Raw genomic sequence first — 21,959 nt, 5'->3', positions numbered from 1 at the left:
AGCACTTTCTTTTTTTTAAAATGATAAGAAAAATGGCAAACCTTATAAAAAGAATAGAAAAGCTTGCATACCTCATATAGTTACAATTTAGCAAAGAATTTTCTCTGGTATTCCCCCTCAGCTTCAATTCTAACCTGTATATTGAGTTTTATTGAACTATATACTAGTCTCACAAGGATTTGTTCAATACATAGGGATTACCTGAATGAAGCTGTTTTGTAATTCAGCCTGAAAATGATTTAACAACAGTCCTGACTATGCTATGAACTGTCTTCATAGCATTTAAAGATGACTTTAATCTTTGAAGGCAATTCACAGGTCAAGTTTCCTCTTCGCTTCTGATTTTAACAAAGTGTTCTATACTAAAGATTGTAGCTTACTAGTTATAAGAAATCACTGAATCTATCAAAATCATAACCAAATAAAAGCTTTGAATATACCTAATAAGGCGTTTTCCCCCCTGCTTAGTTGTGATTTTGATAAGCAAAGGAGTGATGTTGTGCACATCTGTTGCCATGACTACTAAAGCCTCTGCAAGCTTTTTTAAAATACACTTTATCCCCTTAGCACATAGTAATTTATCACTAAACCGAGAAGACTGATGTCTTGTAATAACTTTCATTGCCTTAAAGGGCGATGACTTTAAATTTAGTTCAGTGGTTCCTGCCAGCTCAGAGTTGTAGCAATAAATCCCTTGTTTGCTAGTCTTGTGTGTTTTTGCCAAAAAGATTTATTTAATTAAGGAAAGCTAAAAATACAATAATTAAAAGTCACTTCCTATATGCTTATCATGAAGTTTGAAGGTCCTGTTCTTTGCCTTGTAAAGTGATACATAAAAATCTAACTTTATGTAGATGTGTATACTTAGATTTATAAAGACACTTTTAAATGAAGTGTACAAGAGTGGAAAGAGAGGACAAAGGAGAATGGGTTTTATTATTTTTGTAATGTTTTTGTAATCCTCCTGTTTCTAACACATAGCATGCAGATCTTGAAACTAAAGCCTGTTTTTTGAAGTGAAAATATTAAATATTGTAAACTCTGCTTCATGCTCTGTCTTATTAGAAAAAGCATCTCTATCTTGCATTAAAGGAATTCTCTGAGTAACTTCTATAGTCTGGGTATTATAGTCTGGATCCACAGTGAAAGGGGTACCTTGGTTAACAGAAACAAACCCCACAATTCTATTTACTTCAAGTGGGGCTCAGAGTAGATAGTCCTTAAACCAGTTTGATTACTAGGCCGTGCCAAAAGGCTGTTTGCAATATACTCAAAAAGTATGTGCAAGAGTAAGTCTCATCTTCCATTGCTCTGTAATATGTCTATATGTAAATATTTCATAATAATTAGTTAGGCTAGGAGTTTAAAATCAGGGCAATATAAACTCTGGCAGTATAAGAAGCATGAAATGATGGGGGAGGGAGGAATCAAGGGCAGAAAACTGGTCTACCAGCAAAGTGAAGAGAGATACTCGAAGAAGCTAGAATAGCTGCTCCTGCAGAGTGTGGTTATGATAGCTGCAAGATAGAGGGAGTATATTCTTTTGGACATAGCAAACAAAGAAGGGGAGAAGAAAAAAAAGATTGGTAGGAAGAGTCCTAGACTAGACTAAGAAGCAGTCTTAATCAGAGAAGAGCTTGTGAAGCAGAGGAGACAGACACTAGGCTGATTGGATTTAGAGAGAGAATTTTATCAGGAAAATTCAGACTCCAAGGCTAAACTCTAAATAATATGTAAGAAGAATAATATGAGGAGGCGGAGTCAATAGCTGGAGAAAATGTTCATGTGGTCTGGCATAAATCTTATGATGTAAGTGGGAAATTTAGTGTATGTATTATTGCTGTAGGTAGGGTGAAAAGTGAAGAAATATATATTCATATTTTGGGAGGAAAGGGATCAAATGGTCAGAATAATAGTTAAGTTGGGATAAAGGCTTTCATGGTGAGTAGTGTTGAATATACAGTGGACAGTGGTATTTTTAAGCCCTTACACACATCTCTCTATGAGCAATGCAAGAAAAAAGTGAAAGGTGCAATAAAGAAGGAAAGAAGTGTTTTACTGCAGCAAACATGCTTGAGACTTAAAATTTTTGCCATATACATATCCTAAGAAAATAAGTGGAAGTTTGAATTCCACTCCTACAATACCTGGTAGAAAGGCATGCCTGAATGATATCCTTAGCCTCTCAAACTCTGAGAAGAGTGTTGATGCTAGATACCTTAGTAATTTCACTGGTGACTGCCACAGCTGTCAGGATAGGGCTTGTTATAGGCCCGATACACTTTGTATCTCTCCTTATGGAGCTATTTCACTTTGTATTAGGAGTTAGGAATTAACAGCAAGAGACTATCTGATTGTGACAGAAGACCATAAAAATATGTAGTCTTCACAAGAAATAGGAAATTTTGGTCAGTATGTTTACTGCAGGGAAACATTTTTCATTTAAAGAAAAACAAAAAGCTCATGAAGTGTTGAAAAGTTCTAGTGAAGATTGTAGGAGACGGTCAAGTCTAAGCAGAACTTTAGATGATGTATTGGTGGCTTTGAGAAAACTGGTGACACAATAGTGGAAACAAGAAAAGCCCAGACAAACCCCAATTTTAAGAGGCAAGGTAGGGAAACAAACTGATGGCGCATGATGTTTTGAATAGACGTGCTAGGCTGTTAGCAGTACTGCAGATGTTTTCTGAAGTGGTCCAGATGGATGAGTATGCGTCTGGCTGAGGAGTTTAAGGGCCACAGGTAAATTAGTGATAAATGCAAGAGCTCAAGAAGGTAAATTCAATACGGAGCAGTAATAAAAAGCTGTTGTTGATATCTGTTGCAACCTTTGCATCTCAGCTTTTTCTGAGGGAGAAGTAGATTTCATATACAGGGAATTAGTATAACTGCTTAGGGGCAGAGAAGTTCTTATCTGAAACTAATGTGGTTTAGTAGCAGACATTTATAACAGTTTTTACAGAGTTGTACTAGAATCATCTGGAACTACTGTTTCCTTTTAACTCCAGATGATCCTAATGGAAACAAACATGGAAGGAGCAAAGCTTCAAGGCAAGCTGAGAAATCTGTACGAGTCACTATTGTTAGCAGCTGGAATGGGAGCTCTAGGTCTGTGGGTGCTAAGGGGATTATGCAAGTTTCCAGGGAAACAGATTCCTGTAGGTGGAGTGCTTTTTATAGACCACATAATTTTTTTAATGTTTTATAGGCAGATATATTGTATAGAAAATGCACATGGACAGCTGGTACGAGACCTGGACTTTAATCCCAATAAGCAGTACTACCTGGCTAGCTGTGGAGATGACTGCAAGGTGAAATTCTGGGACACAAGAAATGTCACTGAACCAGTGAAGACACTAGAGGAGCATTCCCACTGGTAGAACAAATTATCTGCATGCTGTTTTGCGGGTGGATGGTTTATATAATTTATTCAGCTAATTATTTTATCGTTTAGGAACAATGCAAACTGACTGTGTTTGTGCTATTGTACATAATAATTTTTTTGCACAGAGGAAAAATTTTAACATGCCAATGTTCCTTGTGTAATTGTAAATTAAGAGTTTAGACAACGTTAGTCTAATTGGCAAGAAACTGTTGTTAACGTTGTTGGGAGGTGGGGTAGACCTTTGAGACGCACAGCACAGAATTTGGCCCATGGGCCCCTGCTGGGACACAGGTGTGCCTTCCCAAATGGAGCCTGATGTACTGCACCTGATGTGCAGTAAAGCAGCTGCTATCCATCCTTCTGTTGTCAGATGGTTGAAATGTTCAGTAATGCAGCCCCATTTTTTTGATGCTCTTCACAGTCCTTAACTCAAAAATATGCAAGTGAGTAATTTTATTCTCTGAGATTTAGAGCCTGTATCTACTGCACTGGCCTGTGGCTGGAGTAAGGAGAGAATCTTGTCTGATGGCTGCAAATTTCAGTGCTTAAGAAAAGATGAATTATTTATATTTTATAAAATTTGGATTGGATTAATTCTTGCAAAATAAATCCAGACCCTAAAGCTATTCTAAGGGGAATGAAGATGGGAATTAACAAAAACATTATTTTTAATTTTTTTCTTCAGAATATTCAAAGAAAAAGAAGAAAACAAGAACAATAAGACATTTGGTATTAACTTAATACGTAAAATGTAAAACTTGAAGAGAAATAAAATCCTGCATTTGTTTTAGGATCTATTTTAAACTTCATTGTAAGAATGTTGTGAGATTTTTGCTTAACAGGCTATTTTTAATCCATATTTTGCTTTGGGGAAATTTTTATATTTAGGACTTAAGTCAACAATGAATTGGCATGTACCCTCAAGGAATGATACCACTGAATGGTGTGATTTATTTTATTTTTTTTTAAACTTACTTGTTGAATTTTTAAAGACACCTTATAGAAAACAGATTACATGGAAGCTTAAAAGCCAAATGAAGATGGCAAAAAATGTCTTTGGAATGAGGCATGTTACTTCTATGCATATTGAAAACATTGAAAAGATGAATTTTTAGTGCTGCCCTTAAAAAAAAATTGTTTAACAGTGATGTACTACCTACTATGAATAGTTTCTTGTTCTCTCTGCTTTAACGTTTTTAGGGTCTGGAATGTCAGATACAATCATTCTCATGATCAGCTGATCCTTACAGGAAGCAGTGATAGCAGAGTTATCCTGTCTAATATGGTATCAATTTCTTCTGAACCATTTGGGCATATGGTAGATGATGATGAACTCAGTGACCAAGAGGACCAGCATCAAGAAGAGAAGTATGAAGTTTCCTGAGTTTTATGCAGATGCTTATAATTTGTCTTTTCATTGTGATGGTTTACATGTTATTTTTTTTGCTGACTAGGATTTTTGTATACATGCCTTTGAGGTAAGTAGTTTGAATTCCCACTTTATTCAGACTTGGGTGGAATACACTCTTTAAATCTGATTGGCATGGTCACTCCATGTTCACTGGTAGGAAGGGAATGGTGATGCTGAGGATCACTTCTAAAGTCCACTGGATTGGTGAAAAGATTCACTTTAAGGGAGCTTGGGTTCAAGTCAAGCATGTAGAACAATCTGGGTTGAGAATTTGAAAATATGCTTTTGTATTTTCTGTGTATGTGTTGTAACCCTTAGGAAGTGTTACCAGTCTAATGATGAGCTTCTGCACAGGCAGAAGAAAGGAAGTATAAACACTTTTTTTTTTTTTTTTTTTTTTTTCTCTTAATATCTCTGACTGCTCTGGAACCCAGTAACTCATCAGACCTAGTTCAAGCGAACCAGAAGTTTGGTTTCAACACTCTTGGTAGAGAATAGTGCATGCTATTGGCAAACATTTGTAAACCCATCCATTTGGTTTGTGTGGAATCACATATTTTCCTTGTGAATTTTGAAGGGATGGGGTTTTAGTGAAGAATTAACTGAAATGCTAAAATAATAATTTTTATATTCAATTTTTATGTGCTTTCATCTTTTTTATTGTGCAGTATATTATGCTTGTTTCCCTTTTTACATGTCTTTACAAGTGTATATATGTGTATATAGGGAGTTCTGTAGATTGAGGTTGGGCTGAGGCTTTCTAATTTTGTGACTAGCTTTCAAGGTGATCTTCAGCAAACTCTTCCTTTACAAAGTGAACCACAGAATTACAGAATGAATTAGGTTGGAAAAGACCTCTGAGATCAGAGTCCAACCTATGACTGAACATTACCATGTCGACTAGACCATGGCGATGACTGCCACATCCAGTCTTTCCTTGAACACCACCAGGGATGGTGATTCCATCACTTTTCTGGGCAGCCCATTCCAATTTCTAATCACCCTTTCTGTGAAGAGATCTGTCCAACCTAAACCTACCCTGGCATAGCTTGAGGCTGTGTCATCTCCTGTCACTTGTTGCATGGGAGAAGAGACCAATCCCCAGCTGGCTACAATATCCTGTTAGGCAGTTGTAGAGAGCAGTAGGGTCACCCATGAGCCTCCTCTTCTCCAGACTAAACAACCCCAGCTCCCTCAACCACTCCTTATGTGACTTACTCACTAGACCTTTCGCCAGCTCCATTGCCCTTCTCTGGACAGCTCTGCAAAGCTGTCTGCAATGATATAGGCAGATTAATTCCTGAATGAGCTTTTAAAATGAAGAATAGTCGGATGTGATAAGGAACAAGGAAATTACAAAAAACATCCCCTAGTTGCTCAGCTGTGCTGGCTAGATGTTTCAGCTAAAATTTTAAATACAGTTTAGGTTACTTCTCTAATTGCATTTTTAAGGTTGCTCTTGAACCTTATTTTATTATTAAAGATGTAGTTTTGCTCCATATAATTTTGGTGTTTTGGCTTCATTTAAAGGACCTGGGAACTATTCTTTTTTTAATATTAAATAAGAAAGTTATTCCATATATAGAAATGGCTAATTTTAAATGTATAGGATTTCTTGAAAAGATTTTCTCTACATGTTTTAAGTGCCTGAAAAATCAAGGAGTATCAAATTAAGTACCTAAAAATTTGCTCACATCAACAGTATGTACTTACTTTCTAGAATGTAACTGAGTTACAGTGTTTTAAATATAGAATCAGAAAATGGTTTGTGTTGGAAGGGGTCTTAAAGATCACCTAGTTTCAACCCCCCTGCCACAGTCAGGGACATCTGCTTCCTTATCTTTGGCTGGAGATTGCAATTTATTCTGTTCAGGATGGAAGATAAATAGCATTAGTGGAAATGAGAAAGAGACCACATTTGTTTTTTATATGGTGGGAATGCATTAAAAATAACACAAGTAAATAACATTCTGACAGACACTGTGTAGTAGGTTATCTGGAATTCTGAATTTCTGTGGATTGTAGACTGTGTAGGTTGCCTCACTGAAACACAAGTCATTATAGAATGGGAATTTTTGAATCCAAGGTCATCCAATGCAATACAACAAATATAATGCATCTTTTCCTATGGCTATGGGTTGGATGTAACCCCCATCGTGAATGACTTGTATAGCAGTGATGTAGAGCCCTTGCCTGTTCCCAGAGGCTACAAGAGTATCAATTCTGCATTTGCATTTTAAATATGTGCTTTTCAGCTACTCATCTGTTTTCTGTAAAACCTGGGAAAGCACATCAGCTTTTGTAACCTCTGCTTGGTACTGTGAAAGTCTTGTTTTAGGCTCCCCCTTCCGCCCTCTTGTTACAAGTTGAGTCCAAAGGATGTTTGCAAGCTGCTCACCAGCCTTGAACTGTTGCCAAATCAATGTCTCTTTAGTTCTGAGTGCACAAATGAAGAGGGCATAACAGCTGTTGGGAATACTTATTGTTAGTCAACCACTAGTACCAAATATTTTGACTATGATGCCCTCCTGGAGACCTCTATGAAGAGTCTGTTGCACCATTCCATGGGTACTGTCTCTTTTATAAAATACAGGTTTTCACTGTATGGCTTTATGCAGCAGGGGTGTGGGGTTTTTTTTTTTTTTTTTTTTTTTTTTTTGCTTGGGTATGTTCTAGACTTTCAAGAAGGTGTTATATTCTCACAAGGTTCATTTTTATCCTGTTTTGGAGGACATCTGATTTGTTATTAAACAGCACACAAATACTAATAAAGAGAATGTCTGTTTCAGGTGTATCTTGAAATACACCAGGAAGAGCATGTATTTGGACAACTAGAGTATCTGGCCAGTCACCTTCAGACTGAGTGCCATACCTCTCTCAGAAAGTTGAAATATCAATTGTAAAGAAAGGAAAAGACTCTTTCTGCATTTTATTTGTCCTGAATACAATAACTTGTAAAAATACTCCTTTGATTAAATATAAAAATGATGAGTATGTGCCAGTTATATCTTTAAAGGTTTGTTGTTTGTTCTACTTAGTAAAGTCCCCATATTTTGAAAACATTGACTTCTAATACTGTTCTACACAGTTAAGACTCCTTCCTGAAATCTTTAAGTCTTGTTAATTTTTAATATCTTTCAGAGTAAATTTCCTAATTTTTACTGTATTTCTTGGTTGGGCACAAACCAAAAATAGTATGTCAGTTTAACCCTTCCTTGTTCAACCATGTAGAACTATGCATGAGTCTACCCACTCAATTATTCTTGCCAGATTTGCTGCAGTAGTTGTCTAGTTTTTAAGGTTCCCAACTGAAAATAAGTATTTGGAGATAATTTTTTTCAAAAGAAAAGAATTCAACTTCATTGCATAATGAATAGACAAACTAAAAACTGCTGTATTCCATTCTTACTAAGAATTTCTTGTTAGTGGTTTCTTCTTTCAGTGTTTGTCTATATATGTGTTGACATCTTGGGCCTATGCTGCCATCTTAGAGACCAGAACATGCTTGCGTAAGCAATGTTCTAGGACTGTTGCATGAGGATCTGTCTCTTGTTGAAATCAAGTGACTGCCAGTTCCTCTTAATTGCTGGTTTAGATCAGAGCAACTAGTTTGCTGTCTTTTCCCTACTTTTTAACTGCTGCTGTTGTTTCTCCCATCCATTATAAAAATGGAAGAGCAGGCAGCTTCCCTGTATCATGTTAGAGGTCTCCCTAGCCTGTGTCATATATCTCATAGTGGTCAGGAGGAAAAAGTATAGCAATAGGAAAAGGAGATGTATTTCCCCTGGGTATATGCTCCTATCCCCTGACTATTCACAGTTCAGGGACATTTACTGCCTTCTGAATAATCTTTGGAGACTTCTGATTCTTCCATGTAGGGTTTTCCTTTGTTATCAGCCATATTCTTGAGTTTATCTGTTCTCACTAACTGTGTTTTTGTTTGTTCCAAAACTTGCCAGATGTGCATGCACAGCTTTTGTGAAACGTGTCTAGGAGAAACACGCCAACTGTGTTTGTTTTCTTGCACTGAATTAAGAAAGGCTTCAGTGCTTTCTGCATGGGAAGCTGTAACGATCCGGTTTAAACCCAGAAAAGCAAAGCAAGCTAAGTCTCTATACATAAACTGGAAAGAACTTAGAAGGTTCAAAATATTCCCAGAAACGAGATTAAAACCAAACGAGGTTAGATGTTGATGCCAAAAAATGGATGTATTTTATTTAATGGTAAAAGAGGCAAAGAGAAGGAAAGAGAAGAGTAGAGGAAAGTTAGAAAAAGCCAAGGTTACTTAAAAAGAAAAGCATAGGATAGGTCACCACCACACTGTGCTACCTTTAGTGCTGCCGAGATGGGGTGGGGGGAGCGAAGCAGTTTGAAGCGTCTGATCTGCCTTCTCTGATCTTGGGAGCAGTTTGGCTGGAAAGCAGCCGCCCGCAGCTGAGCCTTGGCCCACTCACAGTGCTCTCCCCACGGGACACTGGAGCAGGGCAGGGGTTCCACAGCTCACTCGTGATTCTGGTCCAGGGGTGCAGGTTCGGGGGGGTCTCCTCAGGAGGCCTCAGAAAGTCTCGCAGCAGGCGATGGTGGTGGTGGGGGGGAAAGGCAAAGGTCAGGGACTCTGCCCCTCACTTTTCCATTCAACTTGCACCAGTTCCACCTTCCTTTTTATGGGTCTCAAGGTGGGCTACCCACGGTCCAAATTGCCTGTATAGTGATAAGCAGACAGAATGATGAGGCATTTTCTGGAGTTTTTCAGGTTTAGAGCAGTCATAATGAAAAAGCACTTTTGAAGCCTTTCAGGTGTTGAGCAGTCATAATGACAAAGCACTCTTTGGACCCTTTCTCTTATTATTAGGCTCTTACAGAAGCCCAAAGCCACTATTGAAAATAGGTAGTCTAAGAAGAGGATGGAGCTGTTCACAGAGAAGAGGTGTAGGCATGTGGCCATATAGCTATGTTGTATTCTGGTCAAGTTCTCAGTCTGGGTTATTTAATGGACAGTTCAAACGTGGAAAAAAAAACCATCTGAGAAATGGTGAATGAAATGCTCTGCTACTTCTGTTTCAAGCACCTTGATCCAGAGGTAGAAAAAAGTGTAGAAAATAAAGGAAAATAGAACAGATGAGGGTGAGTACTTGGGGTTCATTTAGGTTTCATCCCCAGAACAAAGCTAATGTGCATGGATAAGAACATGAGAAGTGCTTTTCAATGCCTAAGTTTGAACAAAACTTTTAAAACATGGGATAATTCCACATCTGTGGATGCAATCACTTGTCAGGCTTCTTGACCTCTTTCTTTAGTGGCTTTGCACCCTGTTGTTGCAAGAACATTCTCCCTGCAACACTGAACTTGCCTGAATACTAAATCTCCTGAAGGTGACTGTCAGCTCCCTGTAAGGTATTAGGAGGGCAATGGGAACTGTCTTCCTCCTAAGGGAGATGGTGACTGTCTTATATCCTTTCTTTAGTCTTTGGTTATCCAAAATCCTGATGTTAGTGAGTGACTCTAGATGTTACTGTATTAAATTATTCTGGTAGTCATTTTAATTCTACATTTCTCTTTCTAACAATAAAAGAAAGCTACTAGCTTCTTACAGTTTAGTGTGGCCATCTTTACTTGCCAATCAGGATTCCTTTTCTTCTGTCATTCCAATTCATATTGTTTGCCTTATAGGTTTAAATTTTGGACTGCGTAGGTTTCTGTTTGGTATGCTGGTGATACACAGCATGAGAAGACTATTTGCTATCATAGGAGTACCAGCAGCAAGATACATGCTGCATCTACAGCAATGTTTTCATTCTTCATGACTTCTGTGGCCAGAACTTTGTGACAAGGCTCAACTGATAATGAAAGACTTGTTCTTTAAGAGAAAGAGCCTATTCTGTATCCATAACAATTGAATGATTTATATAGTCAATAACATTTTGAGCTTATACATTGGTCCTGGAAAGGAAGCCATCCTTGAACTTTAATTTTGTAGTGTAAGCTCCCAGCTCCCTTAGCTTTCTTTGGGGTTTGTGGGCTTAAGATGTTTGCTGTTTTCACTCACTGGTAGAACTTGTTCCTAAGGTAAGTATGCTGCCTTCTCCCTTATGCTACATTTCTTGGTGATATCTTCAAAGATTATCATTATCTTTGTTTTCCTTTGAAGATTGTACCAGAAATTCCTATTCGAAAATACTGGTTTAGTGTTTTTCCTGAATGCTTAGTTTCCATCTTTTTTGTCATAGATGTTAGCCATAATGTCCTTTGATACAAACAGATGATCTAACACAAGCACTTCTCAACATTTTATATTTAAAGCTGAGAGATGTGATTAGTCCTTCCAGTAGAGAGAATCTCACTTGAGATCGTGAAGTTTTTAATGAGCTGTTTACATGTAGAAACATCTTCAGCCATCAGAATGGACCAGAAAGAAAATGGTGGCTGCCCTCTCTGTAGAAAGACACTTTCTTCAAAATTCTGTCTAAAGAAGTTGGTGGTTTCTACTTTTTGTAGTAGAAATGTTTAGAGTTTTTTGAATAATAAATCATGTGTTTCACAATATTACATATGAACTGTACAATCTAACATAACACCTTTGTATATGCCTCTGTGACTTCAGAGGAGAGATTTGTCAGCACTGATATTTTGAAAAGTATTTGCCAAACATGCTGAGGCAGGCTTTCAGGATATTTTCACATAGCTGTCACTAGTGTTAATTTTGATGCTATTTTGCTTTTGGTATTAATGTCCTGGAGAAACCTAGGAGTCATAGAATTATGGTATGGAATCAACCAAGAGACCTAATTAATTAAAACAAGTTTAATAGTTTCTGTTTTGGGCAATGCCAGGATTCTGGACTTCACTTTTTGGATGTGTAAGAAGCTGGGCAAAATGTAGTACAGCAGAACTTTTCAGTTCCAGGACTATTTTCTTTAAAAGCTTCTGGTTTTCTTGTACTATTTCTTTCTTTAACCCTCATCAGCAAGTATACCTTCCTTAATTTATTTTTCATATTAGGACATCTATGAAACCTGTTATGTAAAAGTATGCCTTTCTTGGTTTCCTGTAGAAGCAGTTCAGAAAGCTCTTTTTTGAATAAAAAATAGTATGTTTGGAATAGTATGAATGGCCAATTATTACGTATAAAAATTGTGTTCAAGAATAAACATACTTGAATTCAGGCTTTTTTAAGAGAGTGAAAAAGCAAATAGTATGTTGTCTAATATTACCAGAAACAATTTTCTCTTGAAGTCAAAAGGAAAGTGCATCCATGGGCTATTCCAGAATCCAGTGCTATGGTTTTCAGGATTCATTTTTGGATGCTGCAGTACATGTTGCTGCTTTATTGATTCACTTCTATTTCATAGTGATTTTTAGATTAAAGAGGGTTTAATTTTGACTGTGATAAGGAATTAATTATTTTTGCTGACTGAAAACCATATTTTATTGAACACTGTGGTGACAAAACAGAATTGCAAGCACTGCAAACTTAAGTGGTTGTTAGCATGAGAAGTAATTGGAAATAACAGCTTTCTACATGAAAACAATTATCCAAGGCTGAACAGGCTTCTTTCTCAAATCTGTAACACAATTAACCTCAGTTATCTAGTAAAATAAAAGGTTCTCTCCTTTCTTAGAAGCTGGTTGGGGTCGTGTTATTTGAATAAGACTACAGAGAAAACACAGTCCATTTTCAGCTCAGTGTGGCACAGGTCTGAAATTTATGCATGATGTTGGTAGAAACGTCACATTTCATACTGTGAATTCTTGGTGGCAAAGGAATGTGATGCATTGTCAGTTGATGCAGTGCAAGAACATGTATAAGAAAAGGTATTTTAGTCTGGTCAGAATAAAATCTTCAAAATAGATAGGAAAGCAAGAAACTAAAGAAGCAAGGGTCAAGAAGATCTGAGGTGAGGAAGAAAAGAGCTTACTAAGCTTGCTAGGCATAACAAGTGATTATCAAGTATGCTATCAAATACAGTCACAGAATCACAGAATAAGCTGAGTTGGAAGGGACCCACAAGGATCATGGAGTCCAACTGCTGGGCTTGCACAGCACCATCTCTCTATTATGGGATCAATAGGCCAAGGCATCTGTGGTACACTGAACTAGCTATATAGCATAGCTATTCATGCTATACGTAGCTGTTTTGTACACATATGTGCATGCTATATATATAGCTATACATGGCTATTTTTATATACATAACCTGCAGCTTTTATATAAAAAGAGGCATCTCTGTGTTCTGGCAACAACATGAATTATGCATACTAATGTACTGTAGAAGAAAGTTTACTTCATATCCAGCTCTGTACAGCTATTCTTCTTGTTAATCTGAGATGGTTCTTTAATAAATAAATATGTGTAAAAGATGTGTAAAATTTCATTGGGACTACATAACTCGTTGTGTGACTCAGGAACAGAACAATCCTAAGTACGCTAGATTGATATAGATTCAAAAACAGTGTCCTCAGCCTATTCTTGGATTACCAAAAAAAGCAAACATGTAGCCAAAACGCAGAGAAATCTGAGGTGTTTTCTTGGAAATCTCTTAGCATCGGGTAAGGTAGTCTGCCTCTAAGAGATTACTGTTGTGAGGCAAAAAAACTCATCACAAACACCTCTGCTCCTTATGTTGAATTTTTTTTAATGTTTTAGAACAGTCTTTCACATACATGAAATGAATTCTGCTTTTTATTCCACTAGCAGAATCCTTCTGGGCCCATTACCCATTACATAATTTAAAGGCTAATCTGTTTTCATTCATCATGTTTGTAAAGGGTGCTCACGGACAGTTTCGTTTGGGTCTTCTGTATTGTTCCTGAGACACGTCATTTTGAGATGATTTTTTTTCCATCCTGATTGTCTTGTATAGTATCTAGCTCTTTTATACCAAGTGATCACCTCCATAAGGATTTTCTCTGATTCTCAATAACTGTTTCAAGGCTGTGTCGTTCGCCTGAAGAACCAAGTGGAATAGCATGCTTTCTTTTTCTAGGAAGGCACAAAATTTACTTTCATACCTAAGAGGAAATTCAGTGTATAGATAATAATAAAACACACTTAAAACTGTAGTAATAAATGGGAATGCCAAACAGAAATTCATCTACAGGCTTGTTTCCTGAACACTCATTCCCCTGACTCCTGTAAATTAAATTAGATGAGCTGTGTTATTTAAATGAAACACTGAAACAGCTCTGAGCATACAGAAAATAGTGTAATCTAGAAGCTTATTTGTCCCTGTTTATCCAACCTTCGGTTAACTGAGACTCGTGGTTAACTGGAAGTCAGTCATGTCCCCTGACAGCCGTGTGCACTGTGCATTACTCCCCTGCCTATCCAGAGAGACATCTCAAACCTTCAGAATAATGGAGTTGTGGGTAAGTGGGTGAGCACTGCATGAAGCACATTGCTGTCTGGGGACATGACCAACTCTGTATGTGTGTGTTAGCTCTCTGCTGTTAGATGGTTTGTATCAAAGTTCATATTCAGGAGAACTGAAAAACAAGCTTGTTCTTTGCAGTTAACCAGTGGCTGGGTGTTGGTTGTGCTGTGCCCTTTTTTTGGTTAGTTAACCTGTAATGTAGCACAAATAAATGGTAAAAATCCTGGAAAATACATATCTGAAGCTATTCTGCAGTATGAGTCTGCTTTTGGTTTCTTCATTAAACTCAATTTAATTTTAATTGCAGTGTTAGATTCACAGCTGGCTCAGCTGGCTAGGTGGGGCAGCAATACCCTGCAAGATACCCTACTTTGCTTCCATCCAGGCTTTGTGATTGCAGAGCGGCATGCTTTCAGAGAGCAGCAGGAAAGGGCAAAGACAGCCAATAACAACACTTCATTTCTGTAGTAGCAGCATCTGTTTAAATGATTGAGTGGCATTCACAAGGCTCTTTGGCTTTGCTTTCTGTGAGGAGGGTTGCAGCTGTAGTACAAGGCTGTTTCTAGGAGGCGGACGGAAGCCTTTGAAGGGCGGACTGATTCTTGTCAGACAGAGATGATTCTCTGTGGCTGAAGGAGCACTAAGGTCATCCTCTGAAAACTCCCCTACCCTGTAGCTACAAAATAATGTGCTGTACTGGCATTCTGAGAGGAGAGACTGTCTTCAGGAATTCAGGGAAGAAGGGCTGTGCTCAGTTAACAGAGTACAACCAATGACTCTTGAGTGGTTTGGACTTCAGAGAATTGCCTGCATCTCTTGAATATTTGCAATGCAGAAGGGAACCTGTGTCTCTCCTGTAATGTAGGTGACCAGGAGCTCGGGTGTTGCAGTGAGAGGTGGGGGTATGCAATAGATGAGAATCTGGTACTGATACAACTCTAGCAATGGGAGATAAAAATCGCAGTGTTCAGAGGGGCACCATCCCCCTTCCATAACTCTAGAGAGAATGAGTCCAGAATGGCAGCACAGGAGAGACTGATGTTAGGGACTGCCACTTCTTACCCGTCTACGTATCTCTAACACTGTATATTATTTTAAGAATTCATTGAACAGTGAAGGGGGAGAGGAAGGGATGTAGCATGATGAGAGAAAAGATGTTGGTAAAAAGTTGTACATTTAGATCATGCCATGTAGTTTACCTAGCTTTAGAGAGTGAGAGAGATGCTTAGTGTAGGTTCTGAGAGACAGAAAATGCACTGAAGTGTAGAGTAAGAGTTACTTTGTCCCTGTAAGTGGGGTCTTTTGCACTGACTTGACTCTACTGTCATCTAAAACATAAGTACATGCAAACATAAGGTATCAAATATTTCCTTAGAACCTACTACTGCATTCTTATACTTTAAATGGGATTTTATGTATCTAGATGTTAGTGGCACTTAATACTGTCTTTAAAATTGAGTGTGTTCACAAATCCTTACCCTTTTTTTTGGTGTTTTTTTTCAATTTTAGGATTAAAGAGCCCCTTCAGGACAGTGTAATAGCTACCTATGAAGAACATGAAGATAGCGTATATGCAGTTGAATGGTCCTCAGCAGACCCGTGGCTATTTGCCTCTTTAAGTTATGATGGGAGACTGGTTATTAACAGGGTTCCCAGAGCCCTTAAATATCATATACTGTTATAATTTGTTTATATACTGTTATTATTTGTTTATTGGATTACGTTAGAGTTGTTATCTTGATGTACACAACCGGTAGGTATTGTTACGGGGTTTTTTTCAGGATCTATTTTTTTTAAGTATAAATGTTAAAATTTTGTTAAGAACATCTGTACTGATGTAGACTTGTATTTTGTCTTTAGTATTTGAGAAACTATGATGCATTTTCTGAAGGCTGTGCTACCTAGATGGTTTGGTTTTTTTTAGAGGCTAATCACTTTGTGAGCTTTAAAGTTTTTGGAGATAGTGGGTACTTTGCATACTATTGCTTTATTACATCAGCTTTATGCAAATATAATGAATTACAGAAATGTTATGCTGATACAAAACTGGAACAATATAGGGTGCATGTAGCAGAAGTGATCTACTTGTTTTCAAGAATAATATTTTATATTTCTTGCATAAGCAGCCTTCTACTCTTAGCTAGGACCACATTCCGCTAACTGTTCTGGCCACAAATACAGTTGGGAGTGATCTTAAAAGGCTTTCTTAATACTGTCTAACATTTTAAACACTTTTTCTCAAGTTTTTGCATGTCTTCAGAAGAAATGTTTTTTGTGAAAGTGAAAACTTCAAAATATGTTTTTCATTTGAGCCTTATGGTAGAATCAACAAAGTAACATCCCGCAATTTGTGAACTAAATGCAGTTCTCAGCTATGTATTGTTACTGGAAACTATATTAGTCTTTACCAAAATCTCTGATATACTCATGTAATGTGTTATCCCATATTTATAGGTTAAGTTGTGCTGTGAGGGACTCTGGAGCTATACCACTGTTAACCTGAAAAATCTCTTTAATATTTGTCTACTTAGGCTTTCTTATCCTTCTGGCTCTGTGCCAATCTGCAGTATGCTGGCACGATGTAAAAGGCTTGCAACTAAGCACAAAATATCCTTTGCTATATCCTACTTTTTGCAATAGGTGACCTAGACATTGGTTACTGTGTTGTTTCAAATGCTGAGAACAGGCAGATGCTGTGCTGTAGGAGAATGCACAGGAAATTTCAAACACAGGTGGAAGGCATGGTGAAACATTCCTGTACATACTGACATCCTATCTTCCCCTGGCATAGCTTGCACTAAGATGAAGATTTGCTGCTTGCTCTTTGAAAACCCAGGCTCACTGCAGCATTAATTATTCCCTGCTCCCTTTTCAACACTATTATTTCTCTTTTACTTCAGAACTTGGGTACATGTGATGGTGTTGGTTGTGGTAGCATTGTGTAGAGCACTCTGAAGAAATGGCAATGAAGATGGGATGGAAAGATCAATACCAACCTCTTCCAGTGATGCCTTGTGTTGCTATGGCAACTGTTGGTGTTAGTGTTGAGGGACAGCCTGCTGCTCACCTCTGTTTGTCCTTACCCGCTCTTGGATCGAAACATGTCCAAATGTGATTTGTTGTGTACACACAGCTGCTTCGGTGAGATCACATTTGGAGAGCATGACTGACTGCTGTAGGCCAAAATATCCAGAAAAGATGACAGCTGAATTCCATCTATGGCTTTCTTAAAGAGCTTATTTGGAAAAATTCATAGGAGTGAAGTAATCCAATTAAATCATCCCTACTATTGTTTGTATTTGTGTTAATGATGTTGCCTGTCTGCTCCAGAATGAATGCTTAGTTGGAAATTCTAATTACCTGATTTTCTGCATTTATATTTTAAATTTGTGCTATTTCAAATTGTTTCAATCTGTAATTAGGCATGAGCTATTCACCTGTATATTGTAAGAAAAACTACATTTTCAAGTCAGTAGTGCTTCAGTTGTCTGAACGTCAAAATCCTTGGCTGGGCTGCTGCTTTATATGTGGAGCTTTTCATCTTCAGACACAAAATCTTGTTGGGTATCATGTCTGTCCCACCTGTGCACCACAATCCCCACCCACCCCTCTGGAAAAAAAATGAAAAACCTCTGCAGTATATCTTTGGTATATTCCTTAAAACTTTCTTCACATTAGCAACAAACGTCTAATGAAACTTTGGCAGTGTATCTGGCTGGCAGTGTGAAGGTGATGGGGAAATTGCATAACTGTGTGTGGGACTTGACTTGATTTTTAACTTGTAATAAATGCAGGATAGATTTCAGACTAATTTTTATGTGGCTGTATTTCCTTTAATATTTTAAGCTTATATGAGCTGGAAAGCTCTGTAAACAAGTAGTATCAAGAAATGTTTTCTTTTGTTTTAGTCTTGTTAAATGCATGTATCACTCAATAGGAAAGAAGAGAGTGGATTGGTACTGGAAAGGAAGGGATTTGCAGGTCAAATTTGAATGAAAATGCATTACAGTAGAATCAGGAGAGCACAAAGGGTCAAATTTTAATCATTTTTGGCTGGCTGTAAAGTGGGATCTGGGCTACATGTACAGCACTGGCAGCAATGTGGAAATGACCTTCTGAAAGGGAAGGCATTTGAAAAGAATTCCTCCCAGGCTGTTGGAGCAAGCAAGCTGCTGTAGGATGAAAGGAAGGGTTCTAAGATGGTTAAATAACTGATTAAAAGGAAATAGGAAGGAAGAATAAAGTGTCACATTTAGTAGCAAAAAAATAAATTACCAGTGAAGTCCACAAGGATCTGTGCTTAGGCATGTGCTTCACAGTATACTCGTGACCTTTTGGAAAAAGGGCTGCAGAAAAATATGGCAAAGTTTGCAGAGAGTGTTCAGAGTAGTAAAGATGACCGAAGAATTATGAAAGGGCCTTATCTCATGCATGATAAAATGGCAGATGAAATTCAGTGCAGGAAATGTTAAGTAACTAATATGGGAGAAAGCAGTTGTTTTACATACGGTGGACCACCAATATGGCTATTACTTGGAAGTAAGATCTTGGGGGTTTTAAAGATCTTTAAAGACATCATCTTAATAGAGATTAAAATTTTAATTAAAACACTGGGAATTACTAGAAAGCAAGTAAAGAAAATAAAGTATTGTTAATCCCCCCAAATAATATATATTTATAAATCACTGGTGTATGTGTATCCTTAGTACTGTGTGTAGCTGTGGTTTCTTCCCTCTCCAGCCCAATGTAGTAAAGCAGAAAGATTTTAGAGGAGAGTGACAGGAATGGTGAATGGAATTGAGACGGAATGATAAAAGTCCATAAAATCACAAGTGGCAGAGGGAGAGGATGAATACGGAGTGATTGTTCACTGTCTCTCCTGATACCAGAACTAGAGGTTATTGAATGTGATCTGCATATGGTGGCTCAAAGCATACGAAATAAAGTGGTCTTCACAGGCATGAAGGTGAGCTATGGCACTCCCCTTTAACAATCCCTTCACCCAGAAAAAAAACCAAAACTGCACAAAGAAAAAAATCTCATTAATGTTAAAATTTACATGACTTGAAAGTAACTGAAACAGTACTTGAACGATTAATCCATTAAAGGTTGCTAAATATAAAGTCAGCATCTCTGGCTTAGAAAAATCCTTTTGAACCATCAATTGGTGGACACTACAAAGAGTACTGGCAGAGAATCCCCATGTGATTGTCCAGTCTCTTTAATTACCTCCCTGGACATGTGCTATTTACCAGAAAAGGTAGGAAATGGAAATTTAAAATAATAACTTAGTCTCTAAAGTTTTGTTTCTAGAGCTAAGATAGCACATTGCTGCTGCATTTTTCTTTGCATGTTTCTCTCTGCATGTTTACTTTTGTTGTGAGCTGTGTTTTAGGGGATTTCAAAAAACTCTCATTTCTCAGGTAAATTTCTAACAGAATCTTCATATTGTGTTTGGAAACAATATTGTTGCAAAATACTCCTTTGCAATAAGACTGCAAAGGCAAGTAGATTTCTGTACAGCAAGGAGTCCATCACTGCTTTGGAAGTTCAGATCATGGTCTGACCTCACAGCTCTGGGTGGTTTTCAGTGTCTCAGAGAATTCTCTTTATACAGTCATATAGCAGCATTGGTAAGCACAAAATTGCTCTGTTTTCAAACACCTCTTAAATTATTTTTCTTTCTTTGCAGATTGTGTCCAGGTAAGAAACTTTAGTAGGTTTTGATTTTGAAAAAGTAAGTTACATTATTCCTTTAAAATGTCATATTGTCAGCCTTGCTGTCTAAAAATTTGTTTCTTTCTAGGTTTCGTGCTGAAAATCTTTTTCTTTTCCCAATTATGTATTAATATGTCTCTGGTGTGGAGCTACAAAAATGTTATGTGGTATTTTTACTCCACAGAAAATGAATTATTGAAGAAGAAAGGAATTTATAATATTTTATAATGGTTTTGAGCATGATCTAAGTGAAACTGATCAAAGTCAATACAAATCTTGGCCATTTAATGAGAAGCTTGAAATAACAATCTGTTTAACTTGAACTAAAATGGTGCTAACTTAGTATTAAGAAAAGACCAAAAACCCAACCCACCACCAAACACCAAAAAGCAAAACCTCTCAGTACTGACCTGGACTTTTCCTGTGGTGTTAGTGCTGAAATTAGCTTGATCTATCATGAAGCCCACAAAGTTAATGAATAGCTTGTCAACATCAGAATGAATGAAGAACATACATCAGATGGCTTAGGTAGACTGTGTGTTTGCTCTAGGCCTATAGTCCATACCCTGTACCTTTTCAGTTCTTGAAGTTGAGTTGAAAGAAGAAGCTATATGATCTGGATTATGTGCAGCACTAAAATTAGTTTAAAACAGTGCTTTGTAAAGAATTAAGCTTTCAGAACACAGAATTTTCTAGCAGGGAACAGAAAACATTAATTCTGGATTTGCCTCTGCATTTGGATTTTCTTAATCTTTCAGCCTGGTACCTTTGGCAGTATTTGAGACTGAAATTCTGCAGCTGATGTAAGATGGACTTCAACAGTGTCATCTGACTGTAGTCTGCTATGGTAGGACACCATGTGGTATCTTACATGCTTTTGATTTAATTGGAGCAGTGAAAAGTAGGTAATCATCATTAAGATCAGCATTTGGATGCAAGTTTGTAGTGCTACAGAGCTTCCATTTGGCTTCACAGAGGATGTCCAGGGTATTTTTTCTTTTTCTAGAGGATACAAATAAAGTGCTTAAAGTTCTTGTGATGCCTGCGATATGAATGTTGTTCTGAAGCTGAAGAAAGCCTATGATTTCTGGAATAGCATGTGAAGTGACTGAGAGAAAACTGCAAATCAGTTTTTCATGAAGCCTGGCCTTCCCATAAAGGGAGCTGCAAGGTGTGAAGCCATGGATACTTCCCAGAACAATTTGCACATTGCTTCTGCTCGTTCCACCTGCCACTTTGGTCAGTGAGAATCTAGCAAAGTGAGAAGAAAATGACATAAACAGGTTTGGAGTAAGAGACATGGGAAGAAAAGTGAAAAGGAAGACTGGCAAATGCAGAATGAAAAGTGAATTGAAAAGGACAAGATCAGGGAAATTTGGATCACTTGGAAAAGAGAAATAGGAAAGATGAAAGAAATTGACAGTAAGTGAAGAAAAGGATACAGGGGTAAGGAGTAGAAAAACCCCAACAATATTATTTGCTTCTTTTGGCCATGATATTAAAGGTCGCTAAATTTCTACCATGTTAATCTTCCTGTGTTAACTGATTTTAGTGTTAGAGAATTGCCATTTATGTTGCAGCATTTTAGTTCTGATGTTGAAGATGGTTCATGTACGTTAGTTACTGATCCATAAGTTATTAGTCCAAACGTACATTCTAGGGGTGTGGGATTTTTAGCTGTTCGTTATTCTTTCCCTTTCAGTGCAAAATTATCAGATGGGGTAATTAACCCAAGCCAGCAGTAACCAGAGAGGCAGGAAGAAAATTTCAAGTGGGCTGTTAATCTTGAGTCACACTAGTTAAATCTGCAGAAATACCTGTTTATGACAGACACTGTTAATACCCCTGTTAATGACTTCAAGGGAGTGCCAGAGTCAGAACATCTCAAGATACTAGAGGTGAAAGTATCTGAGTCCCACTCTTCCTTCCACACTAACTTGCCTTGCAGCAAAAGAATTCTGAGCTATTCTTGAGAAAACTTGTTTGATGCTACAGTTTTTGGTGCTATGGCAGCTCCAGCTTCCTAAGGGAGTCCTACTGCTCCAGCACAGAAGATAGCTTTGGGGAAAAAGAG

The 21,959-nt window shown here is 37.6% G+C and overlaps 1 protein-coding gene across 1 annotated transcript in view; it reads left to right on the top strand.

The window, feature by feature from the left end:
* The window catches only part of TSSC1 (tumor suppressing subtransferable candidate 1), a 77,186-nt gene extending 57,892 nt beyond the window's left edge, over nt 1-19,294 (top strand). The window contains exons 7-9 of the mRNA XM_008641753.2: nt 3,209-3,376; nt 4,586-4,753; nt 15,677-19,294. Coding sequence (XP_008639975.1) covers nt 3,209-3,376; nt 4,586-4,753; nt 15,677-15,851 — 511 coding nt within the window. The 3' untranslated portion in view covers nt 15,852-19,294. The remainder of the gene's footprint in view (nt 1-3,208; nt 3,377-4,585; nt 4,754-15,676) is intronic.
* The last annotated feature ends 2,665 nt before the right edge of the window (nt 19,295-21,959 follow it).

The sequence above is a fragment of the Corvus brachyrhynchos genome, unplaced genomic scaffold (assembly GCF_000691975.1).
Source record: "Corvus brachyrhynchos isolate BGI_N302 unplaced genomic scaffold, ASM69197v1 scaffold116, whole genome shotgun sequence".
NCBI classification, from domain to species: domain Eukaryota; kingdom Metazoa; phylum Chordata; class Aves; order Passeriformes; family Corvidae; genus Corvus; species Corvus brachyrhynchos.
Note: the sequence above shows the minus strand (reverse complement) of the source record. Positions and strands in the feature narration are given on the sequence as shown.